Consider the following 21,255-nt stretch of genomic DNA (forward strand, 5'->3'; position numbering starts at 1 on the left):
GATGCTTGCGTGGTATTGTACACCCTAGATTACAGACAGAAGAGAGATCCAGAAGAAGTTGCTAGCACCGTGGCTGCGATGCCCACGTCCGAGCCCGTCAGAGCAGACCTGAGACGATGAGCTCAGCCGTCCGCCAGGGTCCTGAGTCGCGTCATAAGCGCCCATCCTGTATTGCACGGCAAGTCGCCCGGGACCTCGCCGAGTCTCCTCGCACCACCACCCACTTCGACCCTCGAGTGTGAGTAGGCACGCTCTTGCGCTCTTGTTACGCAACCAGTGACATGCCGAGACGCGATTCCCGCTCAGTATCACCTCGGGACAGAGACCGAGCTCGGGAACGGGACCGTCACCGCGATAGGTCTCGAGACAGAGACCCGGACAGGCGAGACCGCAAGCGTTCACACCACGACCCAGACGAGGACGTCAGGCGGGAGTCTCGTCGAACCAGAAGCCGAACGCCTGATAGTGACCATGATCGCTCAAAGAGAAGCAGGGACAGGAGTCATTCTGGAGAAAGGGACAAGAAGAAGTACGTCTTCACCGTGTAGCCTGCTATGTAGCCACTTACTCACCCTCCGTCCTGCAGGCGCAAGCGCGACAAGTCCGCGGATAGAAAGGCACGTAAAGCAGAGAAGAAGCGTGCGAGAGAGGAGGAAGAGGCACGGCAGGTCGCCGAGCTGAGTGTGTACAGCGCCACGGACAACCCGTTCCACGATGTCAACCTCGGACAGCAGTTCCGTTGGCACAAGAAGAACGAGAAAGAGCGGAAACAGGGTCTCACACTCGAAGAAGCGCAGAGGCGAGATGCACTTCGGCGACAAGAGGCGAAGGAGGAGCTGGAGAGGTTGAATCGCAGGCGAGCGGAGCGCGAGGCGGACCAACGTCTGCGGGAGGAGGAAGAGGTGAAGATGCATAGGTTAGCGGAGTCAGCGCAGATGGCAGACTGGCTATCCAAGGAGGAGGATTTCCAGCTTGAGCAAGAGCGTAGGAGGGCTGCGATCCGCATCAAAGAGAAGCGCGCGAAGGCCATCGACTTCCTTGCGCTCAACCTTCGTTATGTCAACCCTCCACAGGACGAGGAGGAAGAAGAAGAAGACGATGGCTTGGAGATTGACTTGGATGAGCCGTACAACATCTTCGACGTAAGTCCCTCCTCAGTTTGTGCTCAGCAGTAAACCCTTGCTCACAAACATCACAGAGCCTCACACCGGAGCAGGTTGAAGAGTTGCATGAGGACATCGAGAAATACCTCAGGCTCGAGCAGTCCGACATCAACATCGAATTTTGGACGGTATGCAGACACTGTACTTCCTGTCAATTCGGGTCTTGACGATGTGCGTAGAATATGATGGTTGTCTGCAAAGACCAGCTAGATCACATCAAGGCGAACAAACACCTTGGCGCAGAAGCTGCAGCCGCAGTCGAAGCGGACATCACTGCGCTGCTCAAGGGCAAGTCTTATGACCACCTCGTGGCTCTGCAGAAACACGTGCAAACGAAACTCACGAGCGGAGAACCCATCGATACGGACTACTGGGAAGGCCTGTTGAAGAAGCTACTGGTCTGGAAGGCCAAGGTAAGACTTACGAGACAACGATCATATTCTGTCGTTGACCAAGACCATCGTTTGCAGGCTAAGTTGAAGGCTCTGCACGAGGTCGTGGTCCGCAATAGGCTCGAGCAACTCCGCAAGCGGCAACGGGACGAGGCATTGCAAGCCCAAGAAGAGCTACTTGCCGGTGTCGCGAAATCTGCTTCGAGGGGCGATGCTCGCAATGTGGTTGCTGTCATGAATGCGCAGCAAGAGGCCGAAGCCGCCGAAGAGGTCGAGCCGTACGACAGGTCTATGAGTCCTCCGCCCGTCGATATCCGCAAGTTGTCCTACGAGGAGCGTCAGATCGACATTGTGACCGCAAAAGAAGGCTTGCGTGCTTTGGTGAGTATCAGCGTTCCTTGGCTGCATGTGAGCCGTGCTTACGCACGGTACAGATGGAACAAAGACGCTCGGTCGCTGGCTCGAGATTCGTACCGAAGACTGCTCAGGCTCCTGTGGAAGTAGAGATTGTCGAGCCAGCAAGTGGAGCCGATCTTGCTTCCGAGGCACTGTATCGCGCTGAGGCTGAAAAAGAGTTGGACGAGGAAGAGGAGCTCTTTAACGTTGAGGAAAACATTGCCCATCCGACGTCCTACAACTGGGAAGACAAGTACAGGCCTCGGAAGCCTCGTTACTTCAATCGCGTGCACACTGGATACGAGTGGAATAAGTACAACCAGACGCACTACGAGTATGTCTATACTTTAACTTGGCCTGACAACACGGAGCTGATCCTGTTTGCAGTACGGACAACCCCCCACCGAAGGTTGTGCAGGGATACAAAGTACGTTCAGCTCGCATTGAACCCATGATGAGGCTCATCCGTCGCGCGCAGTTTAACATCTTCTACCCTGATCTCATTGACAAGTCGAAAGCGCCGACGTATAAGATTGTCAAAGAGCCGGGTAACGATGAGACTGTGCTCTTGCACTTCACTGCCGGCCCGCCGTATGAAGACATCGCGTTCCGGATAGTCAATCGCGAATGGGAGTTCTCACATAAACGGTAAGCTTTTCAGAAGGTGATCGCTGTCTTTACAGAGTACTGAAACCTCATTACAGTGGGTTCCGTAGTAGCTTTGACAGAGGATGTCTGTCACTTTGGTTCAACTTCCGGCGCAACGTATGTCTGCCTATCATATCGATGCTTGCTCGTTTGACTCATGTGACCCCCCTTCAGTTTTATCGCAAGTAACACACATGTGGATGGCGTGAGCATCGGAGACCAAAGCCCTTGTACCGTGCATCGGTAGTACTAGTACGAGTCTACGACAGGTGTGTCGGAAGTTGATCAGACTTGTTCTCATGTTCCCACGAAACTTGCTGTACTCTACGCGGATGTGTAATTTATCACCATGGTAGTGGTTAGACATGACATGACTGCATCGGAGGATACAAACGTTCAACTGATTCTCTGAGTGATTGCAGCCTATGTTGATCCAACGAATTCCGTCGAGGATGCCGCGTAGGCTGTAGCGGTGTGTGCTCGGTGTGTGCCGAGGCAATAAGTAAGTAGATCGGGGTGATCGCGATCTAGATCTTAGCATCCATCCAGAAAGCTTCACGCTCGGATTGACTCGACTTCGACTGAATCCAGTGCGTGAGACGCTTGTGTACTATCGCTCCTCTATCTCAAGCACATCTGAAAAGTAGGACTGTGAGTAGTCATGCCTACCGTGGCCGTGGACAAGGAGGACCTGTGGAAGAGGCTGGGACGGGAGTATTGTGAGTCGAATCTCGTTCCAGTATTCACGAAGCTTCATCCGCCGTGCAGCTGCCGATGATTTCGACAAACTCTTGTTCGAGTTTGGCCTTGAGCTTGACGAGGATGTAAGTTGCTCGGCAGTCATCGGCGATTGCGAACTCATGCAAGCTACCCGAAGACAACTGAGGAAGTGGAGGCCGCGAGGAGGAAGGGATTGCCCGCAGAGCGTCCGGTGGGTAATATGCTACATTGTCGTACAAGATGTAGAACTTACCTTCTCCATAGCAACTCAAAATAGAAATCCCTGCAAACAGGTATGTATCTAGTGCAAGCTTCACCGCTTACAGAGTGAGAATTCCTTCGGACAAGATACGATCTCCTTTGCATCGAAGGCATCGCTCGCGCACTACGGGTATTCCTTGGACTTGACAAGGCTCCTCAATACAAGCTGGTGTATCCAACAGGAGGGGAGTCAGATCTCTTGACGGTCACAGTCGCCCCTGAGGTGTGATATACACTTTCACGTACCTCGTGCTGGATGCTCAACTTTTGCAGACGAAGCGAATCCGACCATACTTTGCATGCGCCGTCCTGCGCAATGTTCACTTCACTCAACTATCCTATGACTCTTTCATTGACCTCCAAGACAAGCTGCACCAGAATCTATGTAGAAGACGTCAATTTGTCGCGATCGGTACGCACGACCTGGACACACTGAAGCCGCCGTTCAGATATGAAGCACGGCCGCCGAAGGACATCAAGTTTGTTCCTCTAAACAAGGATCAAGCATACACTGCAGAGGAGCTCATGACGGTGTACGAGGTATGTGCACAGTGTATCCAGGTAGGTATGTATGCCCAAGCCTTGTCATATCCAGTCAGAAAAGCATCTGTCGCGGTACTTGCCTATCATCCGCGACTCACCTGTGTACCCGATCATCTACGACACACACGACACAGTGCTTTCGATGCCTCCCATCATCAACTCGGACCACAGCAAGATTACCATGAACACGCGTAATATCTTCATTGATATCACCGCGACGGATGAGACGAAGCTTGCAATCGTCGCAAACATCATTACGACGATGTTCTCAGAATACTGCTCTGAGCCCTTCGCGTACGTTCGTGTCATCGCTGCCATCGTGTCAGGGTGTCTGATACCGCTCCTCTAGCATCGAGCCGTGCAAGGTCGTCTACCCTGATGGCACCACCCGCATTACCCCCGACCTCACTTACCGCCCCGCGACCGCTCACGCCTCTTACGTCAACTCATGTACCGGGCTGAACCTGAGCGCAAAGGAGGTTGCGGGGCTCCTTGAGCGCATGACCCTCTCTGCGACGCTCTCCACGGAGAACTCGGACGAGGTCATCGTGCAAATCCCGCCCACGCGGCCAGACATCCTGCACGAGTGCGACATCATGGAGGATGCCGCCATCGCGTATGGCTTCAACAAGCTGCCAGATACCTTCCCTGCCACGAGCACGGTGGCGCAGCCGCTAGCCATCAGCAAACTCAGCGACATCGTCCGCATCGAGTGGGCGCTCGCGGGCTGGGTGGAGGCCCTCCCTCTCATCTTGGTAAGACCCGTGCGTCCAGTGTTCCCTTCCCTCGCTTAACATCCCCGCCCAGTGCTCACATGAAGAGAACTTCGCGTGGCTCAACCGCAAAGACGACGGCACGCAGGCCGTGCGGATCGCGAACCCGAAGACGCTCGAGTTCCAGGTCGTGCGCACGTCGCTGCTGCAGGGCCTGCTCAAGACGATCCGCGAGAACCGCTCGCACCCGCTCCCGATCAAGGTGTTCGAGACCGCCGACGTCGTCTTCAAGGACAAGACGCGCGAGCGCCAGGCGCGCAACGTCCGCCACGCCGCGGCGGTCTGGTGCAACAAGACCGCGGGCTTCGAGGTCATCCACGGCTTGCTGGATAGGATCATGCGCATGTTGGAGGTGCCGAGGATCGCGAGCACAGACACGAAGGCGGAGACCGGGTACTACATCAAGGAGAGGCAGGGTATGTGCATTCGTGTCTACTTCTCGTGTGTGTACTAATCGCATCAACAGACCCCACTTTCTTCCCCGGCCGTGCTGCCACGATCTACTACCGCGCTCCTCCCAAGGAGAGGCACACCAGTGCGCTCGCGCACCTGAAGAGCAGCATCAAGGCTGCAGTCGGCTCGCCCAACGACCAGGAGATCGGCGTCCTCGGCATTCTGCACCCGACCGTGCTCGAGAACTTCGAGATCCCCTTCCCGTGCTCCGCTGTCGAGTTCACTCTCGAGCCGTTCAAGGGCGAGATGCAGGCCGTCTGGACGAACTCAGACTGAGCATCATCAACGGAGTGGGGTATGCAGAATGACACCGCTGAACTGTAGAATTGGAGAAGCGTTGCAGTGTATCCAACAGATGTACAATCCAATGTGTTCGATGATTATACTATCGCATTTCACGTATCGTTACAGAGCGAAGACGAAGGAATGAACGGCCTGTAAGAAGCACGCAGTTGCCCGGTGGACGCTTAAGATAGCAGCAAGAAGATTTCGAACAGGAACGAACGATATGTATGGTAGGTAATATTACATGCAGCAACCAAACCTGTGTGGGTCCGACCAGGGTCCGACGTCGACAAAAGACTACCCATATACATGCGCCCACGTACTCCGCACGCCGCCTAGACTGTACGTGTCGTAGCATAAAACGCAACTTCACCGCCCTCGTACAAAATCCCGCCAAACTGTGACCGATAAGGATAGGGAGAGAACGCGCCGCGCGGCGTCGGTGGCCTAAATAAGCCCTGCCTGCCGCAAGTTATGGTGCAGCCGCGCCTGCTCCGCCATCGCCTGCGCGACGCGCGCGTTCTGCTCGGGGTCATCCGTGAGCGGGAGCTGGTACTCGTTGCGCTCCGCCATATGCGCCGCGCGCTCCTCCGGGTCGTGGAACGGGCCCACGATGCGCTCAATAGCGATCTCCGCCTCGAGGTCGCCCTCGCGCGCGCCTGGCCGCTCGAGCCCGAAACCCGTGCGGATGAGCGAGCCGTCCGCGAGCCCGTTGATGCCCAGGGCGCGCTCGAGCGAGTGGATGAGCGTGCCGTTGGCGGGCCCGTTGGCGTGCCGCTCGGACGGGTTGTCCCGCTGCGAGTTGAGGATCCCGCGCTCCCAGCGTTTGACGCGCCAGAAACCGAGCAGCGAGGTGAGGAGGACGAACCACCCTGCAGGCCGTGAGAAAGGGCAGTGACTCGTGAGGGGGATAACGTACCGATCGTCATGAGCAGGAACGATATCCACTCAGCCGCGGCGTCGCCCAGGAAGAACGGGTTGCTGCCATCGGCGTTCGTGGGCTCTTCCGTCGTCGGTGCTGTCGCGTTCAAGTTCTGGTAGTAATTCTCAGCCTCTTGCGGCGTTGAGAAGTGTGGCCTGTTCCACGCCTCCTGCGTGGTCTGCCCGTAGCCAGCCTCCTGGCTGTCCCGGCGCATAGCGAAGCCGTACTGAATGAGCGTGATCCCGAAGCCCGCACGCGAGCCAAGCTTCGCGGCATGGGTCGTGTGCAGCAGGTACGTGAGCATGAAACCGACGAACTGGAAGGACACGCTGACGAGCATGTTCCAGAGGAAGGAGAAGAGCGAGCCAGTGGGCAGGCCGTCAATGACGATCTCACCGGGCTCGGTGGAGGCAGTCGGGGCGTGGATAGTTGTTTCCCAATAGGGTGGTACGGCATCTTGCTGGGCGGCGGCGTAGGATGGTGGTGCGTCTTTCTGCGCATCTTCCGGCACCAAGAACGTCTCGTCACCTAGTGAGACGGGTCAGCAACCTAGCAACTTTGTCCAGGCCTCCGGTTTGGTTCCCGTTGAACACAGAATGGACGCTCTAGACGGTACGCTAGAACTGTGAAGATGCGAGCCCCGAAACATGGAGCACGGATCCCCTTTATCCCAGCAAGCTACGGCAGTATATGCAGGGCGGCTGGTCCTCCGTCTTCGCGTGAGCCATGAGCCATGGGGATACCGCGCCGAGCCAGCATACCAGCAGGAAGAAACAAGGAGCTCAGAAGCAACAAGAGGGGACACGCGCCCGTGCACCGACAGATGGATGATCGAAGGGAGACTCGGAACATATCGCACCAGGACGCAGCGGCAGATGCACGGATGTACCACATACCTTCTTGGATGACCACAGACCGAGACGGCTTGGCAACCACATTGGCGAAGACGCCATCGTTGTTCGTCCCGCCGCCCACAGGTGTTCTTGGGACCTCCTGCGCAAGCCCGAACTGCTGAACGTAGTGACTTGGTAGCACTGCGGCGGCGGTCCTCCTGAACCACCCACCCCTCCTCGCACCATCCATATCTGTCAATACCGGCACGACGCCGTTCGAGTTGCCGTAGTCATTAGCGAGCGCGCGAGTAGGACTTGGCGGGGAGCCTGGCGGCGGGCGGACCCAGTCGAAGTCGGTGCTTTCGAAGTTGTATGTCCCCGGGGCTGGCTCGGGGGCGATTGGGTCGGACGGCGAGGCGGCGGACTCGTCGTGAGCGAGCTCGTGGTAACCGTTGCGTGTGCGTCCAGGGGCGCCCTGCTGGTCATCCTCGTCGTCAGAGTCGTCGAAGGCGGCCTCTAGCTCATGGTCTGCGTCGGGGTCGGTGTGTGAGCTGGGGAGGGGCGCATAGTGAGCAGGCATATGCCTCGCCGGAGAGGAGTGAAGGGGCTGCTGGGACTAGCGGAATGGGAGTACAAGTGAGGGTAGACTGTTGGTACTGCAAGAGGTGCGGCTGATGGCGCTGGGCCGACGCTGAGATAACGCCCGCCCAGCCGCCCTGCCCAATCACAGCCCGCCGTCGTAAGCAGCCTGGTTCCTGCCACGCTCCTGATTGGCTCCAGCCACGCCTCTCCCGGACGCCCGCTTTAGATACGATCACCGCTCGTGCTTCTCTCAACCATCGCCCAGCATAGCTGCTCACGACCAGGTTGTGCTCAAGTCCGCTATGAGTTATATATGTCTTGGCGAGAATAATTAGGGCCATAGGGATGCCTCGCGTGCCCACCTCCATGGTGACGTAGTTGCATGCATGTGGAGGAGCATGCATGCTCTACCGTCTTGGACCGCGAGACGAACGAACCTGTGCACGACCTCCGACAACACTCCCAATGACCAGCTACCTACATTCAATTGTTGACTATACGTTGCAGACAGCCAACGTCCTGCAGAAAGGGCAGGTCGGTTGGATGACCATGAGCCGCAAAGTACGTGCTATTTCGTTCCTAGGTATACATCGCACTGACGTCGCCTGTTTTCCTCTCGCCAGACGGGAGAGTACATCCGCGAGCAACAGCCGCTAATCAAAAAGCTCCGGCTCCTCGTGCTCTTCAACCCGCTCACAGACTGGTTCGACCGCACGCATCTCATGCGGTGGCACCTGCACGAGCAGGCCGTGCACGAGGGCAAGGCCGAGTCCTCCCCAAAGTCCAGGGCGCAGATCCGGCAGTTCGTCGAGGCGTACAACATCAACATGGCGGACTTCGAGCCCCCCGACCTCGACGCGTACGGCTCCTTCCAGGACTTCTTCGTCCGGAGGCACCGCCCGGGCTCAAGGCCGGTCACAGCGGAGGGCGACGACACCATCGCGGTGAACGCGGCGGATGCACGGGTGGTGTGCTACGACTCCGTGGCGGAGACGACAAGGCTGTGGATCAAGGGGAAGAACTTCACGATTGGGAACCTCATCACTGACAAGGTCGCGGCGCGGGTTTGGGACGACGGCGCGGTCGCAAGCTACCGACTCAGCCCCCAAGGCCAGTTCCCCTCCGTTCATGAGTTGAGCATGGGACTGAATGCCATTGCAGACTACCACCGCTACCACTGCCCTGTGAGCGGCACCGTCCGATGGTGGAAGGAAATCGACGGTGACTACTACGGCGTCGACCCTATCGCCTTGCGGAGCGCAGTCAACGTCCTCTGTCTGATTGCACGCTGTGCCGTGTGCATCGACTCGCCCGAGTTCGGCGCCGTGCTCTTCGTAGCGATCGGCGCACAGGAGGTCGGTACGGTCAAGTTCAACCAGCCGTTCATGACGCCAGGCTCTAAGGTAAGTGAACTCTGCGTCCGACTTGTATGAACCGTGGTCCCTGTATGACGGTCGTTATCGCGGAAAAATACTTACAGTGAGAACTTAGTTGTCGCGTAAGACTTACCACTTAGTTGACACGTGAACCGTACCCTTTGGACATAAATTCATGCCGTTTCGTGCACTTGGTCTCTACAATCATGCATATATTTCTTGTCTAGTCACTAATACTGTATATAGTTTGCAGTGAGACACACCCGTTGTCTGCTCACCTAGAATGCCCAAGTCCGCTTCGGCGGCTGATCAATTGCCTAATGCGGAATCATCAGCCAGTTGTGGCAACTTTGTCTACGCGCACTGCGGCTGTCCATTGCATGACATGGATAGCACGAACCCCGGAGGCCCGATCATCATATTATAGACTCGGAGCTGTGAAATGCCTTTTCATACTCCATAGCCCCTCTTATTGACGAGACGAATGGCCCGGGATCTTCAGTAGGAGAGCCATGGCCTTGAGCCCGCGGTTCTCATGGTATCGAAAGGGACAGATATTATGACATAAGTTGAAAGTGTATCTAATCAATGCAGAAATGTCATGCATCACAGAGAATAAAGGGGAAACCGTCTGGCGCAGTGGTCCCGGCAAGTGCGATGTTCATCCCGATTTGGCAAGGCCGCCTCGGGCACGTCGGCCGGGCGCCAATCGCACAAGTCTAAGTCGCGCGAAAGTAAGTCTTCAGAGTAAGTCAATCGCCACGGAGCTACGACTTTCCTGTAAGTATTTTACCGCGAAACCGTCACTCATATCCCTGACACATGGATGGCTTGTTGCTGCAGGTCAAGAAGGGGGACGAGGGCGGCATCTTCGAGTTCGGAGGCTCCGCGATCGTCGTTTGCTTCGAGAAGGGCAGGATACAGTTCGACCAGGACCTGTTAGACGTCTCAAGAAAAGAGATTATGATGGACGTGGAGGTGAACACCTCGCTCGGGCAGGCAGTCTGAATCCTAAATTCCTTTGTTTGCTCTTGGGGCATGAAACGCCTCGACACGGGTTGTCAGTAGCGTTGACACTCCAACGAACGGACGTATCTGTAGTTCGCACTTTACTTCCATGGAAATGTACCCAATGGCTCCGATAGTATACTTACGGACTCTGGCATAGTTTATGCCACATGATTACAAACGTACGGTCCGGCCTAACTCTCAGACGGAGGTTGTGTTTAATTGACCGAACTTTGGTACGGCTGACCAATCGAGAGCACTCAACGCGACTGATTGTCAATGACAATACGAAACAGACCCCGAAGATACGAGGCAACACGTAAGTACGTCGGAGTGTCTCCGGTGTCGACGACTCACAACCTCAGGCTGGAGTTCGCCCGAGGTTGCAGTGATGAAATGCTAACGAGGCTACGTAGAAGTGCCGCCCAGTTTATACTTACGACTTCCGCTAGTATTACTAGTCGTCTTTACATGAGATTACGTTTCGGATTGAGGTGTAAATGATGCATGGCGGAGGAGCAATTGAAGGCACTCGGGGCGGCGGGGAGAACGTACATAACAAGCCCCGAAATAATCGAATGGACGACGCGTCTGGACCGCCTGGCCAATCGTCGCGAGCCTTCCTATTATGGAAACTCACGATATCTGGCCGGTGGCGGAGGCGATCCTCATTGGCCAGCCACCTCGCGTATCTCAGGTTGGCTTCTTCTGAGTGCGGGCTCGCGTTCGCACCGTTGCATCATCTCGCTCATCGCCTTCTCAGTTCGACGTCTGGTCTCGTCTGGTCTCGTCCATCGCGATGCGTACAGCATCCATCTTCGCCGCAGTGACCTCTTGCGGGTGAGCGGCACAGCTTTGCCTTGTGACGGCGACCAATCTCCCGGTGCATGCTTCTCACAGCCGTTCATACCGCGGACGGGTGACTGCAGAAAGAACAGATTCATAGCATGCAAATAGCGACACAATACATATCACGACGGGGTTCCCAGGGGTTCTAGTGCATACACAGTACAAGCGTATCTGACGGAGGCGGACCGTAGCATGATTTCTAGCGGCTGCACCACGCTGATTGGCCAGTCCGCGCGCAAGACCGCGACCGAGGCTCGGAGCGACCTGTCTGGGTGCACCTCGACCACCACCGCACCGCGACAAGGAGCTCCGTATGGCTGTCGGCCGCGTCGCAAGGCATTCTTTCGGATGTGTCACTGACTCCGTATCTTGCTTCCAAATCGCGCCGCCCCCCCACGCCGCGCAGCGCCTCGAGAGGTTCTCCCTCGGCGCCGGGTATCCTGCGGGCAGAGAGGGCGGTAGGTGGGGACATGGTGGGTGGCATAATGCAGAGCATAGGATGCAATAACCTGGGAGCGAACAGAAGCCGATCAGCGACCGTGTTCACTGCGCAGATCATGAGCAGCTGGTGCTTACCTTGCCGTCCTAGGGGCTCAGCACATGGCCAGGGAGAGGAACTCCGGCTGCGGGCGGTGCGTCTCGCGGACGAGGCGCGAGACCCGCTGGCAACTCTCCATGCGTGCGTCGACGAGCTCGCTGAACATCTCGAGCAGCCGTGCACCCGGCTCAGACACCGGCGCGCGGTGCGGCCGGCGTCGACGCAAAGCGGTCGAGGAGATGCCCTCGAGCTTGAGCTTCATCATGTTCTTGCGCCGGTTCCAGCGCGTTATGCGCTTCGCGAGTGCGGCGCTGTGATCGGAGGCAGACAAGGCATCCGGGAGCATGTCTGGCTCCGTCTTTACAGTTGGGAGCGCGGCTGTGGCGGAAGGCTCGTCCATGGTGGAGGTCGTGGACGCCGAGGGGCTCGATGCGCTCTCGGGCGTAAGGCTGCCGACAGATACGCTGGGGCTTTCCGAGGGCGAGGAGGCACCAAAGGTAATGGCACGAGCGTCGGAGCCCTTGGCAAGGGCGACCTCGAGGGCGGCGCGGGTGTGGTGGATCCAGTAGCGCTCCTGCTGGTAGAAGGCGGTCAGGGAGTCCAGGAGGACGTCCGCGCCACGGGCGGGCTCGAGCGCGAGGGGCGAGTGGGGGGGAGTGGGGAGGGCGTGTTCGGTCATGGTGGCCATTGCGGTCGGCGGGGGAGGACAGGGGAGGGCGTGCTGGGATTGGGTGCGGGAGGAGAAAGGGCAGATGCGGGAGGCGGGAGGAGCAGCTGGTTGGACGGCGGACGGGCATTTATGGAGGATGGTGGAGTCTCGACCGTAGGACACACGGACAAGGACGAGGCCAGGCCAATAGCAGTCCAGACCGCGCTCGTACTGCCTGCTGGCCAATGGGGGCCGCCGCTCGCCCCGGCCAATCAGCTGCCTGCCAGACCCTTGATTGGCTCCTTCTCGCCTGCGTTGCGAGGCGCAAAGCCATTGTCGAGCCTGTGCGCGGCTGAGCGTGTCTGGTCGCGCGAGACCTGGCGGCGAGGCGAGCGCAGCCTGCGGCGAGCGAGAGCAGCCTCAGCAGGCATGTGATCAGATATCTGAGCCCAGGGCACGCGGGGCGCGGCGTTGCGGGTCGCCCAGTGCGGCAGGTGGGGTGGGAGCAGTGGGAGCCGTTCTGGACGCCACACCAGGCCACATGCGGGCCCTTCGTGCGCTTCTCCCGCACCGCATCCCAGCCAATCGTGCGCCTGCCGCGATGCCGGGCGCCGCTGGGCCGGCGTGCTGTGATTCGCTGGCCGCGGGCGTGACGGGCGCGACACGTCTTGCCATGCTCGTCCACTGGCTGCTGCTCGCTGCCCTCCCGCCCGCGCTCGCCGACGCGTCCCCCCGCCTCTTCCACCGCGTCGTCGACCCCGCCAGCCCCGACGCGCCCTTCCGCCCCCGCGCCGTCCTCTCGGTGTCCGCCTCTGGCCCCGCCGCCCGCGCCAGCCTCGCGCCCACCCAGAGCCTCGAGGCCGACCTCTCGCAGTTCGCTGCAACCCTCCACCACACACCCGGCGCGCTCTACCAGGTCGCCCTGGAGCGCGAGGGCGCAGACCCCTCAACATGGGACATCTCGTCCGTCAAGGCCGTGAGTGCCCCTGCTCCCGCCGGGCCGCCTGGGTGCTCCCGCCGACGCACCCAGGCGGCGCGGCACCTCTAGCTCCCGCCATCTAGATCTCACGCCCGCCCCGTGCACCGCGCGTATTGCGTTGTGTAGTGCTACCTGCCCCACAGCACGTCTGAGGAGATCACCGTCCACGTAGACTCGGACGGCACACCCTTCACGCTCGACTACTTCGTCGGCCCTATTCCTCATGACGGCTCGTGCCCCAAGCTCAAGCGCGGTCGCGGAAAGGGGAGCACATTGGTAACGGCAGGCGAGGGCTCGCCCGAGAGCGAGAGCGCCCCCGAACTGCTCCACACGCAGCATACAGCCGTCTTCGTCAAGTCGCCGACGTTGCCACCTCTGTGCGTCCCTTGTCTAGTTCTACAGATATTCCAAAATGGCGGCGGCATTCCCTGACGTCGCGCCTCATCATCGATGATTCAATCGACGTGCTGATTATGCATCTCGTCTACTCCAGGCCAAGCCTACGCGTTCCCCCGCCATTGACCCCAGAAGGTACCCCAGCCGTGCCGCCTCCTGAGAAGTCATTCCTGCAAAAGTACTGGATGTACATCGCCGTCGCGGCGGTCGCGCTTCGTGAGGAACCATCCCAATATTTTGTGTTCGCCGCTAATGTCCGACGCAGTGATTGCCCCGGCGGGCGAGGAAGAGAAAGAAGGTGGTGGCGGCGGCGGCGGCGGTGGCAGGCGATGAATGGCTCCCCACAGCTCGACGCATGCGGCTGACACATGGCCAGCTCCTAGGTTGTTCTCGGTAGGACTGGTCTTTATAATATGTGCGGGGAACACCCGTCTGCAGACCGCCAGACACCGCTGGACCGCATTCTCTGATTCTCCGCACGCGTCGTGCTGCTTCTCGATGCGTCCAGGTAGCCGTACCAAGCCCGTTGTACAATAGGTTGTGTCAATTGATCGGTCATCTCTATGCAGGCAAGAATATCCATATTTGGGCTGGAACTGTATAATTGCGGGCGGCGTGGGTGCAAGCGACCCGCCTCGTCCGCTCTCGGTCGCGATCGCGGCGCTGCGCGATCACCGTTCCTGCTCCGCGGTCGGGCGCTGACATACGCTCCGAGTCCACAGTGCAACGGAAACGCCCAACGTGGCATCCCCTGTCGAACCTGGATTATTCCTGGCCGCCTTCAGACGGTGGAAAGGCCGTCTTCAGCATGGCGAGAGGCAGCGCGCCGGCGACTAGACGGCACTAGATACTCGGTGGAGCTCCACAACGCGTGGACGACATGCCGGCAGCCGCCATCCTCCCCGCAGGTCGTTATGGTGTCTGAGAAGCCCGTCCGACTGACCGAGACGCAAGGGGTCTCAGCGTGGGCGGGGCGGCGGCGCTGCGGTGGGAAATACAAATGCGAAGATCCCTAGTCTCCCCAGGCAGACGTAGACAATTCCTTCAACCTTCGTACCTCAGGATATCCTTGTCTGACAAAGATCCCCGCCTAATAGACGCGGCCAGTATGCCTCTGGGCCGTCAACGACAGCCTGGAGGATGCTTCGGGATCGAGATGACCCGTTGACGACGACGCATCTTGACACAAGTCTAATGCGTGTGGGTGGCCTATCGATCGCTTTCGAATCGGACAAGGCTGCTCTCCAGAACGGCCGAGGAGGGCCGTGCGGTGGTGGCGAGACTGATTCTGTTGGCTAGCTGGATGGCCCATACATCCTTGTAGGCGCAGGCGAGACTCCATATTCAAGCTGATTACCGCAGGATCCTCGCCTCGGGCGAGACAAGTTTGATTTTGTCGCAATAACACATGCACTGTTCAATCCCATTGCGCTGAGTGCATTGATGTTGACCAACTCCTCGGTGTCCACCAAGCTGCGGGAACCTTCAACTAGAAGGCGAGAAGCTCTTGTGTGATGGGCGCACTATCTCCCATATTTAAGCGTTCTTGGCCACTGCATCTCCGTTGCCCCACGATTTATTGCCCGTAGAACTCGAATCTTAACGAAAGAACGGTTCCTCCACGCCCATCTACATGATTCGCAGTCACACTCTCCATTTCCGGTGGATCGTGGTCAGGCCAAGGTGAGTAGACCACGAATGAGCATTCATGAAGCTTTCCGTCTTCTCTCCGCGTTTTTTCCGACGTCGTAGACAGGCTGCCTGATACTTTATTAAGGTTCCACTACTTCCACGCAGATTAGGTTCTCAGCACGTCCGCGATCACGTCCGCTCGCACTCCATCTTAGTCAGCCGTCGGTCCGGTCTCGAGCATCCGTCGCACATCTTCCTTGCCGTACGCAAGTGATGTCTTCCCCGACCGTGCAACCTTTCACGTAAGTGCTCACGTTACACGCTCATGGCGCGGGCGACTGATTGGCTTTCCGTAGTCACGCTCGCCAAAGACCAACATCTGTAAGCCGCTGTGCCCTGGCCACGGTCGCGGTCAGCGGGGTCAACGCTCGGTACTCAGTACTCAGTAAGCACGTATGACTCCCTGTGCTCGGTGCATGATCCCAGTGCCTACTTCGTACGCGCACATCCCTGGCCCATCGCGCACGCGCATCGTTACGTACCCCACGTCCCAGGACGCACACAAGTGACCGCCGCACGCTGTCCCCTCAGTCAGCAGCCGCGGTCTCGACGAGGCTAGCTGCGTCGCGCACCGCGAAGGGGCCCACCCATGCCGTACAGCCTCTCCTCGCGATCCTACACCTTCCATCTCGGGGCGCACGCGGATTGGCTGGTCCCACTGATACCTATCATCAGCGGCCCGCCACACGCGCCGTGCTGCCGAGCGATCGAGGTGCGGGGTAGCTACGAGGGATCAGAAGGCTTGCACGCTCGCTGGGTTGCTGGTCCCCTCGAGCCGTCGGCATCCCCGCGTCCACTGCGAGATCCAGCGCGTGTGCCGTGGGCTTCGACAATTATGCTGCATATCAAATACGGGCCTTCCGGAATCCGGTGATCATGCGCGCGCCGTGCTGGTGGGACTGCCAGCTACCAGGTGGACGGGTTATGACGCGCGCATCCGAGTCCCCGCTGTCTGGTACGCGTCGAAGTTCGCTGCGTTCGTGCATCTTCGTTCGGCACGGGCTGGCATCCCTCTCATTCGCTTCTATCCCCGTATCGAAACTCGTCGCAAGCTACGAAGGATGCTAGAGGCTACCCCCGGTGCTGATAGGCCCATTATTCTGAGCCTGGCCGTGGCTAGTGGCTTCTTGTCGCGCGCATCCTCGCGTCTATCGAGCCTATCGAGGCGTCAGCGAATGATAGCGTGCGACATGCACGATCTAGCTTGGTCCAATACACACGATGCCGTGTGCTGCCTGCAGATGACCAGCTCAGATGCCGCTGGGGTCGTCTTGGCCTCGTGCTACCGACATCCAGAGCGGCGTACCAGTGGCGACAGCGAATGAGAACGCGTCTCCTCAGACTCCTGTCTGCGGTAAACCCACGACCCTTTTTGCGCCATCGGATATCAACCTTCATCGCTTGATCGTAGCTGTGCCCAAACACATCTCCTAGAGACTAGTACATTCACAGGCGCGTGCTGCGGCGGCCACTGCTGCCTGTGCACGCTGCAAAGGCGCTGCAAAGACACAGTCCGATTCGGAGGATAGCTATTAGATACCTACTACGAACACATCTAGCCTTGCCCGTCAGAACTCCAGCCCCATAACGCCGTCCGGTGCCCCTTCCAGATTCTCAAAGCCGAGCTTCAAGTAGAACTTCTTCGCGTTTTCGTTACGCGGGTCCAAGCCGAGCCACACGCGATCCAATCCCCTCTCTTTCAGGTATTCGACCGCGCGTGCCATCAGCCGGCCTCCCCAGCCCTGTCGCTGATACTCGGGGAGGATATCGATATGCAGGTGCGCGGGGGAGAACGCGATCTGCATGTCCGACGCGCGGGGCGGGTTGTGGATGGTGCGGATGTAGCGCTCGTCGGCTGGTCTGAGCGGGCGATCTGGGTCCTGCGGGTGTCGCGGAGGGTAGGGGTAGCGTCTCTGGACCTCAGGGAACCACGACTCGGAGGCTTGCTGCTCGAAAAGACGAGTGTCGGCCGTACCGAGGATGTAGCCGACGACTGCGTCGGACTTTGAGGGGTCCACCATGACAAAGCCGAAGCCAGCGGGGAGGTGTACGTAGGGCTCGGCGTACATTAGACCGATGAGCTCTCCGAACTCGTGCAGATGCTCCGCGGACTGGCCCGCATCACCGGTGAGCAGGCATATGCGAGAGAGCGCTGCAGAATCCGACGCCCTAGCCTCCCTGACGTAGACTCCTCCGGTGTCGGACATTTGGGATACTTGGGATTGGTTAACACTGTCTGTCCAACAGCAATCTGGTACTGCACGCCGCACGAACAACTTAGCAACCATTAATACCAGAATACAAACAGATGATCTCACCTGCTCTGTGATGCTTTCCTGTGGGGGGTGCGAAAGCCAAACCAGGCTACTTACCTCCTGTCTTCGAGCTGCGTTATCAAGATGCACTTGATGCCAGAAGCGCCGCGGTCCAAGGCCCGACGTCGCGGCGGACCATGTGTAGCACTTAGACAAGATATCAGCTGCTATCTTCTGCCAGTAAATGAACGACGTCGAAAATGAACATGAACAGGTAACCAAAGATCGGGTAGGTACACAAGCTATGACCCTGAAGATGCGTCGTGGGCGCCCAACGTAACGTCGCATGCAAGTCAAATTCAGAGCCGAATTTGATGCTGTCAGATCCCACGTCCGATGCATGCGCGGGTGGCCAATCGCATGCGCTGTCCAATCATATGGCGCCGTTCTTAAAGCCAATCCTCCACAAGTTCCAACCGTGACAGCCATCATCCTCAGCTCGCATGCGCCAGCAGCGATCAGAGGCCTCTCTATGTTACACGTAACTCCCCGTGTTATGTTGATGACTCAGCTACCCTAGAGCTGGGCCTCGCGACAAACGGAGCATAATTAATACTCGGACACCATGCAGAAACTGCGATGAGCACGGCTTCTGAGTCTGTCGATACACATGCTGCATCGATGATATGCTTCGGAACTGAAGGTGCGTGTCGCGAGTATGGTCTCAGCCATCATTTGATTGCTAAACTGAAGCGGGCGTTGTAAGAGCTGTTTGGAATATGGCCAATATTGCGTTGTTAGTTGTAGTCAAAATTGGAATCACGGCGGCTGACACTCAGCTTGGAAGACGTTGGAGTCGTCATCACCTCTCCACGCTGTATGTCCCGCTTCGCACTCTTTCAACGCTAAAGCTTCACTCGTTCATACCGGACGCAGACTTCCAAGCTAAAACAGCTTTCAGAGCGTTGATCTAGGATCATGCCGTACACGTCGTTCCCTCAGCGGCACGGCCGTCGCTTACCGCGGACGAACGACGATTACTTCGCGGAGGAGCGTAACATGGATCCGCTCGACCATAGAACATCCAATCTCCTGCATGTCGACAACATATCCTCCAGAAGTCGTGGGTCGAATGACAGTGATGCAACCCTCTATGGCTCGGGTTCGGAGGACACAACTCATTACAGCGGGTCGTCTTCTCGAATGAAGGGCCAGACTGATAGCTTGAGACCTCCTGAAAGCGTTCGCCTCGAGGATCACGGTCCGCCTCAAGGTCGTCCTCGACGTCGAGCAGGCTATCGCCACGACACAGACGGTGCAGCCTGGCGCAGAGAGCACGCAAACGAGGACGACAGAAGGGACCGGCGCGTTTCCACTCCCTACGACGATGACGATGAGGAAGAGGAAGAGGGCCATCACCGATCTTACTTCGACAACCTCATCGCTCGCTTCATGGGAGACTCGCACCGCGGTCCCATGCGCCGAACCGACTCCACGGATAGTACAGGAGAGCCCTGGTCGATGACCAGAGAGAAGGCGCACAATGGCCCGGAGGACGACCCGCCGTTGTCTAGGTTCTCTGCTCCTCGCACGAACTCGGGTATATCGAACAGATCGGATGACAGCGACGCAGACCCGGAATTGCTGGATCCTCACGACCCCAAGGCTACCGGAAGGCACCCACATTCACATAACGAGGGTTTTGTCGGCTCTGCAGAGGAGGCGGAGATGATGTCCAACATGACATACGTCCAGCGCAAGAAGTACATGAGCCGCGTCAAGATCGAGTGGAACGTCTCGCGTAAGTGGCCTAGGTAGAGCGCCCTCGTCGAGTTGCTAATCTGCTCCTAGCTATATACTGGAGAGAGCAATTCCTCATACGGCTCGCTGGATGTCTGATGACCTTCGGCGCACCCTCCCACCGTATCGAAGCTCAGCTCGTCTCTGCAGCTCGTGTTCTCGAGATTGAGGCCGAGTTCGTCCACATCCCCGGACTCATCATGTGCTCCTTCGGCGACAAGATGCGGAGGGCGTCCGACCTGCGCTTCGTCAAGTGTGCCGGAAGCTTGGACCTCGGGAGCTTGCATACGGTGCATGTCCTCTACCGCAGAGTTGTGCACGACGAGCTCAGCGCGCAAGAGGCGGCGGCCTTTCTGGAGCACCTTCTGACATCCCGACCTGCCTACCGTCGCACCGTCCGGATCATTTTCGCTTTCTTCTTGTCCGCGATGATCTGCCCGTTGGCGTTCGGCGGGTCGATCATTGACATGTGGATTGCGGGTGTCACTGGAGTATTCCTCTCGGTCATGCAAGTCCAAGTTGCTGCCAGATCTGCAATGTATGCGGCAGTCTACGAGTGAGTCCCGTATCTGTCGAGCCTTGTGCTACCGCTGACCATTGCATAGAATCACTGTGTCCATGATCGTCTCATTCGCTTCCCGCGGGTTGAGCGCCATCAGGTCGAGCCACCTGTTCTGCTACACTGCGATCTCCTCGTCCGGCATCGTAGGTATCCTGCCAGGATACCTGATTCGTGAGTCGAACCTCAGCACGAAAAACTCTACACTGACTTACATGCACGATAGTCAGTAGCTCTCTAGAGCTTGCGTCCAAGAACATCGTCTGTGGTAGCGTCAGGATGGTGTACGCCTTGATCTATACCTTGTTTCTGGTACGTGCTACTCCTGGCGCACAGCAGTGACGAAAACGTTTCGACCGTTAGTAACTGACGCCATACAGGGCTTCGCCCTCCAAATCGGGTCCGACCTTTTCTTGGTTTGCGACAAGACAGCGCGTGCACAACTGCTCTCCTTGCAAGAACGTCTCAGCACTGTAGCGATTGTCTCCGGGACCTTCGTGACGGACAACGCAAGCAGCATCGCGTACGACCTCAACCAAGGCCGACCTATCTCCGGAACCTTCACCTTCACGAACTACACGAAAAATCCTATCGAGACTATCGACGGCGGCTGCTACCGCAACGTCTACTTCCCGTGGTGGCTCCAGCCGTTCCCGTGGTGGACGCAGTTCATCCTCGTGCCGCTCTTCTCGATCCTCTCGTCGATGGCAAACCTGCAGCCGTTTTGGACGCGCGAGATGTTCGTCATGGTGCTCATCTCGTGCGTGGCGTATGCGGCGAACAAGGCCGCAGACCACTTCATCTTCAACCGTTCCGACATCGTGTCCGCAATCGGCGCGTTCGTGGTAGGGTTGATGGGCAATCTGTACTCGAGAAAGCTCAATGGGACGGCATTCACGTCAATGGTCACGGGTGTTCTATTCCTTGTGCCGGTGAGTAGAAACCAGTATTGGCTGACTGCAGATAGTTTAGGCTAACTTTCTACAGTCCGGGCTTTCTGCAGCCGGAGGTATCACAGCACAAGGCAGCGGCATCGACATTGGAGCAGCAATGATATCGGTCACGATTGGTATCACCGTTGGGCTTTTCATGAGCCAGGCACTTGTATACATGTTTGGCTCACGGAAGAACGCTGCCGTGTTCTCCTTCTGAATGCATGTCATTTCACTTGTTCTACGACTTG

At 57.9% G+C, this 21,255-nt stretch overlaps 6 protein-coding genes across 6 annotated transcripts; 4 read left to right on the plus strand and 2 right to left on the minus strand.

The window, feature by feature from the left end:
- Positions 1-281: 281 nt before the first annotated feature.
- C8Q71DRAFT_793491 (mid region of cactin-domain-containing protein) lies at positions 282-2,788 on the plus strand (the record flags this gene model as incomplete). Its single annotated transcript, XM_047925474.1, has 11 exons — positions 282-358; positions 383-544; positions 587-1,142; positions 1,199-1,291; positions 1,343-1,576; positions 1,634-1,936; positions 1,990-2,285; positions 2,339-2,378; positions 2,430-2,599; positions 2,656-2,716; positions 2,774-2,788. 11 exons carry the CDS (start codon positions 282-284, stop codon positions 2,786-2,788), a joined length of 2,007 nt encoding a protein of 668 aa, XP_047784663.1.
- A 358-nt stretch (positions 2,789-3,146) lies between these two features.
- On the plus strand, positions 3,147-5,702 carry C8Q71DRAFT_730311 (phenylalanyl-tRNA synthetase). Its single transcript, XM_047922086.1, has 10 exons — positions 3,147-3,318; positions 3,368-3,423; positions 3,477-3,530; positions 3,584-3,612; positions 3,668-3,803; positions 3,854-4,120; positions 4,176-4,417; positions 4,473-4,878; positions 4,931-5,312; positions 5,363-5,702. The coding sequence occupies exons 1-10, from the start codon at positions 3,261-3,263 to the stop codon at positions 5,623-5,625; spliced, it is 1,893 nt and encodes a 630-aa protein (XP_047784664.1). The 5' UTR covers positions 3,147-3,260; the 3' UTR covers positions 5,626-5,702.
- On the minus strand, positions 5,703-12,527 carry C8Q71DRAFT_825911 (uncharacterized protein). Its single transcript, XM_047926288.1, has 6 exons — positions 11,805-12,527; positions 11,363-11,613; positions 9,609-9,652; positions 7,318-8,005; positions 6,554-7,084; positions 5,703-6,506 (listed from the first exon to the last, which is right to left on the minus strand). The coding sequence occupies exons 1-6, from the start codon at positions 12,428-12,430 to the stop codon at positions 6,082-6,084; spliced, it is 2,565 nt and encodes an 854-aa protein (XP_047784665.1). The 5' UTR covers positions 12,431-12,527; the 3' UTR covers positions 5,703-6,081.
- Positions 12,528-13,064: 537 nt separating this feature from the next.
- On the plus strand, positions 13,065-14,099 carry C8Q71DRAFT_719541 (uncharacterized protein; the record flags this gene model as incomplete). The annotated part of the gene is made up of 4 exons (XM_047921311.1): positions 13,065-13,367; positions 13,497-13,747; positions 13,864-13,982; positions 14,032-14,099. The coding sequence occupies 4 exons, from the start codon at positions 13,065-13,067 to the stop codon at positions 14,097-14,099; spliced, it is 741 nt and encodes a 246-aa protein (XP_047784666.1).
- A 2,842-nt stretch (positions 14,100-16,941) lies between these two features.
- C8Q71DRAFT_16759 (acyl-CoA N-acyltransferase) lies at positions 16,942-18,029 on the minus strand. Its single transcript, XM_047916727.1, has 2 exons — positions 17,777-18,029; positions 16,942-17,715 (listed from the first exon to the last, which is right to left on the minus strand). The coding sequence occupies exon 2, from the start codon at positions 17,663-17,665 to the stop codon at positions 17,027-17,029; it is 639 nt and encodes a 212-aa protein (XP_047784667.1). The 5' UTR covers positions 17,666-17,715; positions 17,777-18,029; the 3' UTR covers positions 16,942-17,026.
- A 1,205-nt stretch (positions 18,030-19,234) lies between these two features.
- C8Q71DRAFT_698232 (DUF1212-domain-containing protein) lies at positions 19,235-21,224 on the plus strand (the record flags this gene model as incomplete). The annotated part of the gene is made up of 6 exons (XM_047920009.1): positions 19,235-19,514; positions 19,565-20,069; positions 20,119-20,246; positions 20,299-20,384; positions 20,453-21,004; positions 21,060-21,224. The coding sequence occupies 6 exons, from the start codon at positions 19,235-19,237 to the stop codon at positions 21,222-21,224; spliced, it is 1,716 nt and encodes a 571-aa protein (XP_047784668.1).
- Between the last annotated feature and the right edge of the window lie 31 nt (positions 21,225-21,255).

The sequence above is a fragment of the Rhodofomes roseus genome (assembly GCF_022264815.1).
Source record: "Rhodofomes roseus strain CIRM-BRFM 1785 chromosome Unknown C8Q71scaffold_1, whole genome shotgun sequence".
In the NCBI taxonomy this organism is placed as follows: domain Eukaryota; kingdom Fungi; phylum Basidiomycota; class Agaricomycetes; order Polyporales; family Fomitopsidaceae; genus Rhodofomes; species Rhodofomes roseus.

Bases quoted from the DNA above. Each gene is read 5' to 3' on its own strand.
- C8Q71DRAFT_16759 (XM_047916727.1), bottom strand. From the start codon at position 17,665: ATGTCCGACACCGGAGGAGTCTACGTCAGGGAGGCTAGGGCGTCGGAT.
- C8Q71DRAFT_825911 (XM_047926288.1), bottom strand. From the start codon at position 12,430: ATGGCCACCATGACCGAACACGCCCTCCCCACTCCCCCCCACTCGCCC. The intron at 9,653-11,362 runs GTGTATGCACTA...GCAATTGATCAG, and splicing joins CCGTCAGATACGCTTGTACT to CCGCCGAAGCGGACTTGGGC. The intron at 8,006-9,608 runs GTGTCTCACTGC...CCATTCCGCTAG, and splicing joins TAGGTGAGCAGACAACGGGT to TCCCAGCAGCCCCTTCACTC.
- C8Q71DRAFT_730311 (XM_047922086.1), top strand. From the start codon at position 3,261: ATGCCTACCGTGGCCGTGGACAAGGAGGACCTGTGGAAGAGGCTGGGA. The intron at 3,424-3,476 runs GTAAGTTGCTCG...AGCTACCCGAAG, and splicing joins GCCTTGAGCTTGACGAGGAT to ACAACTGAGGAAGTGGAGGC. The intron at 4,418-4,472 runs GTACGTTCGTGT...CCGCTCCTCTAG, and splicing joins TACTGCTCTGAGCCCTTCGC to CATCGAGCCGTGCAAGGTCG.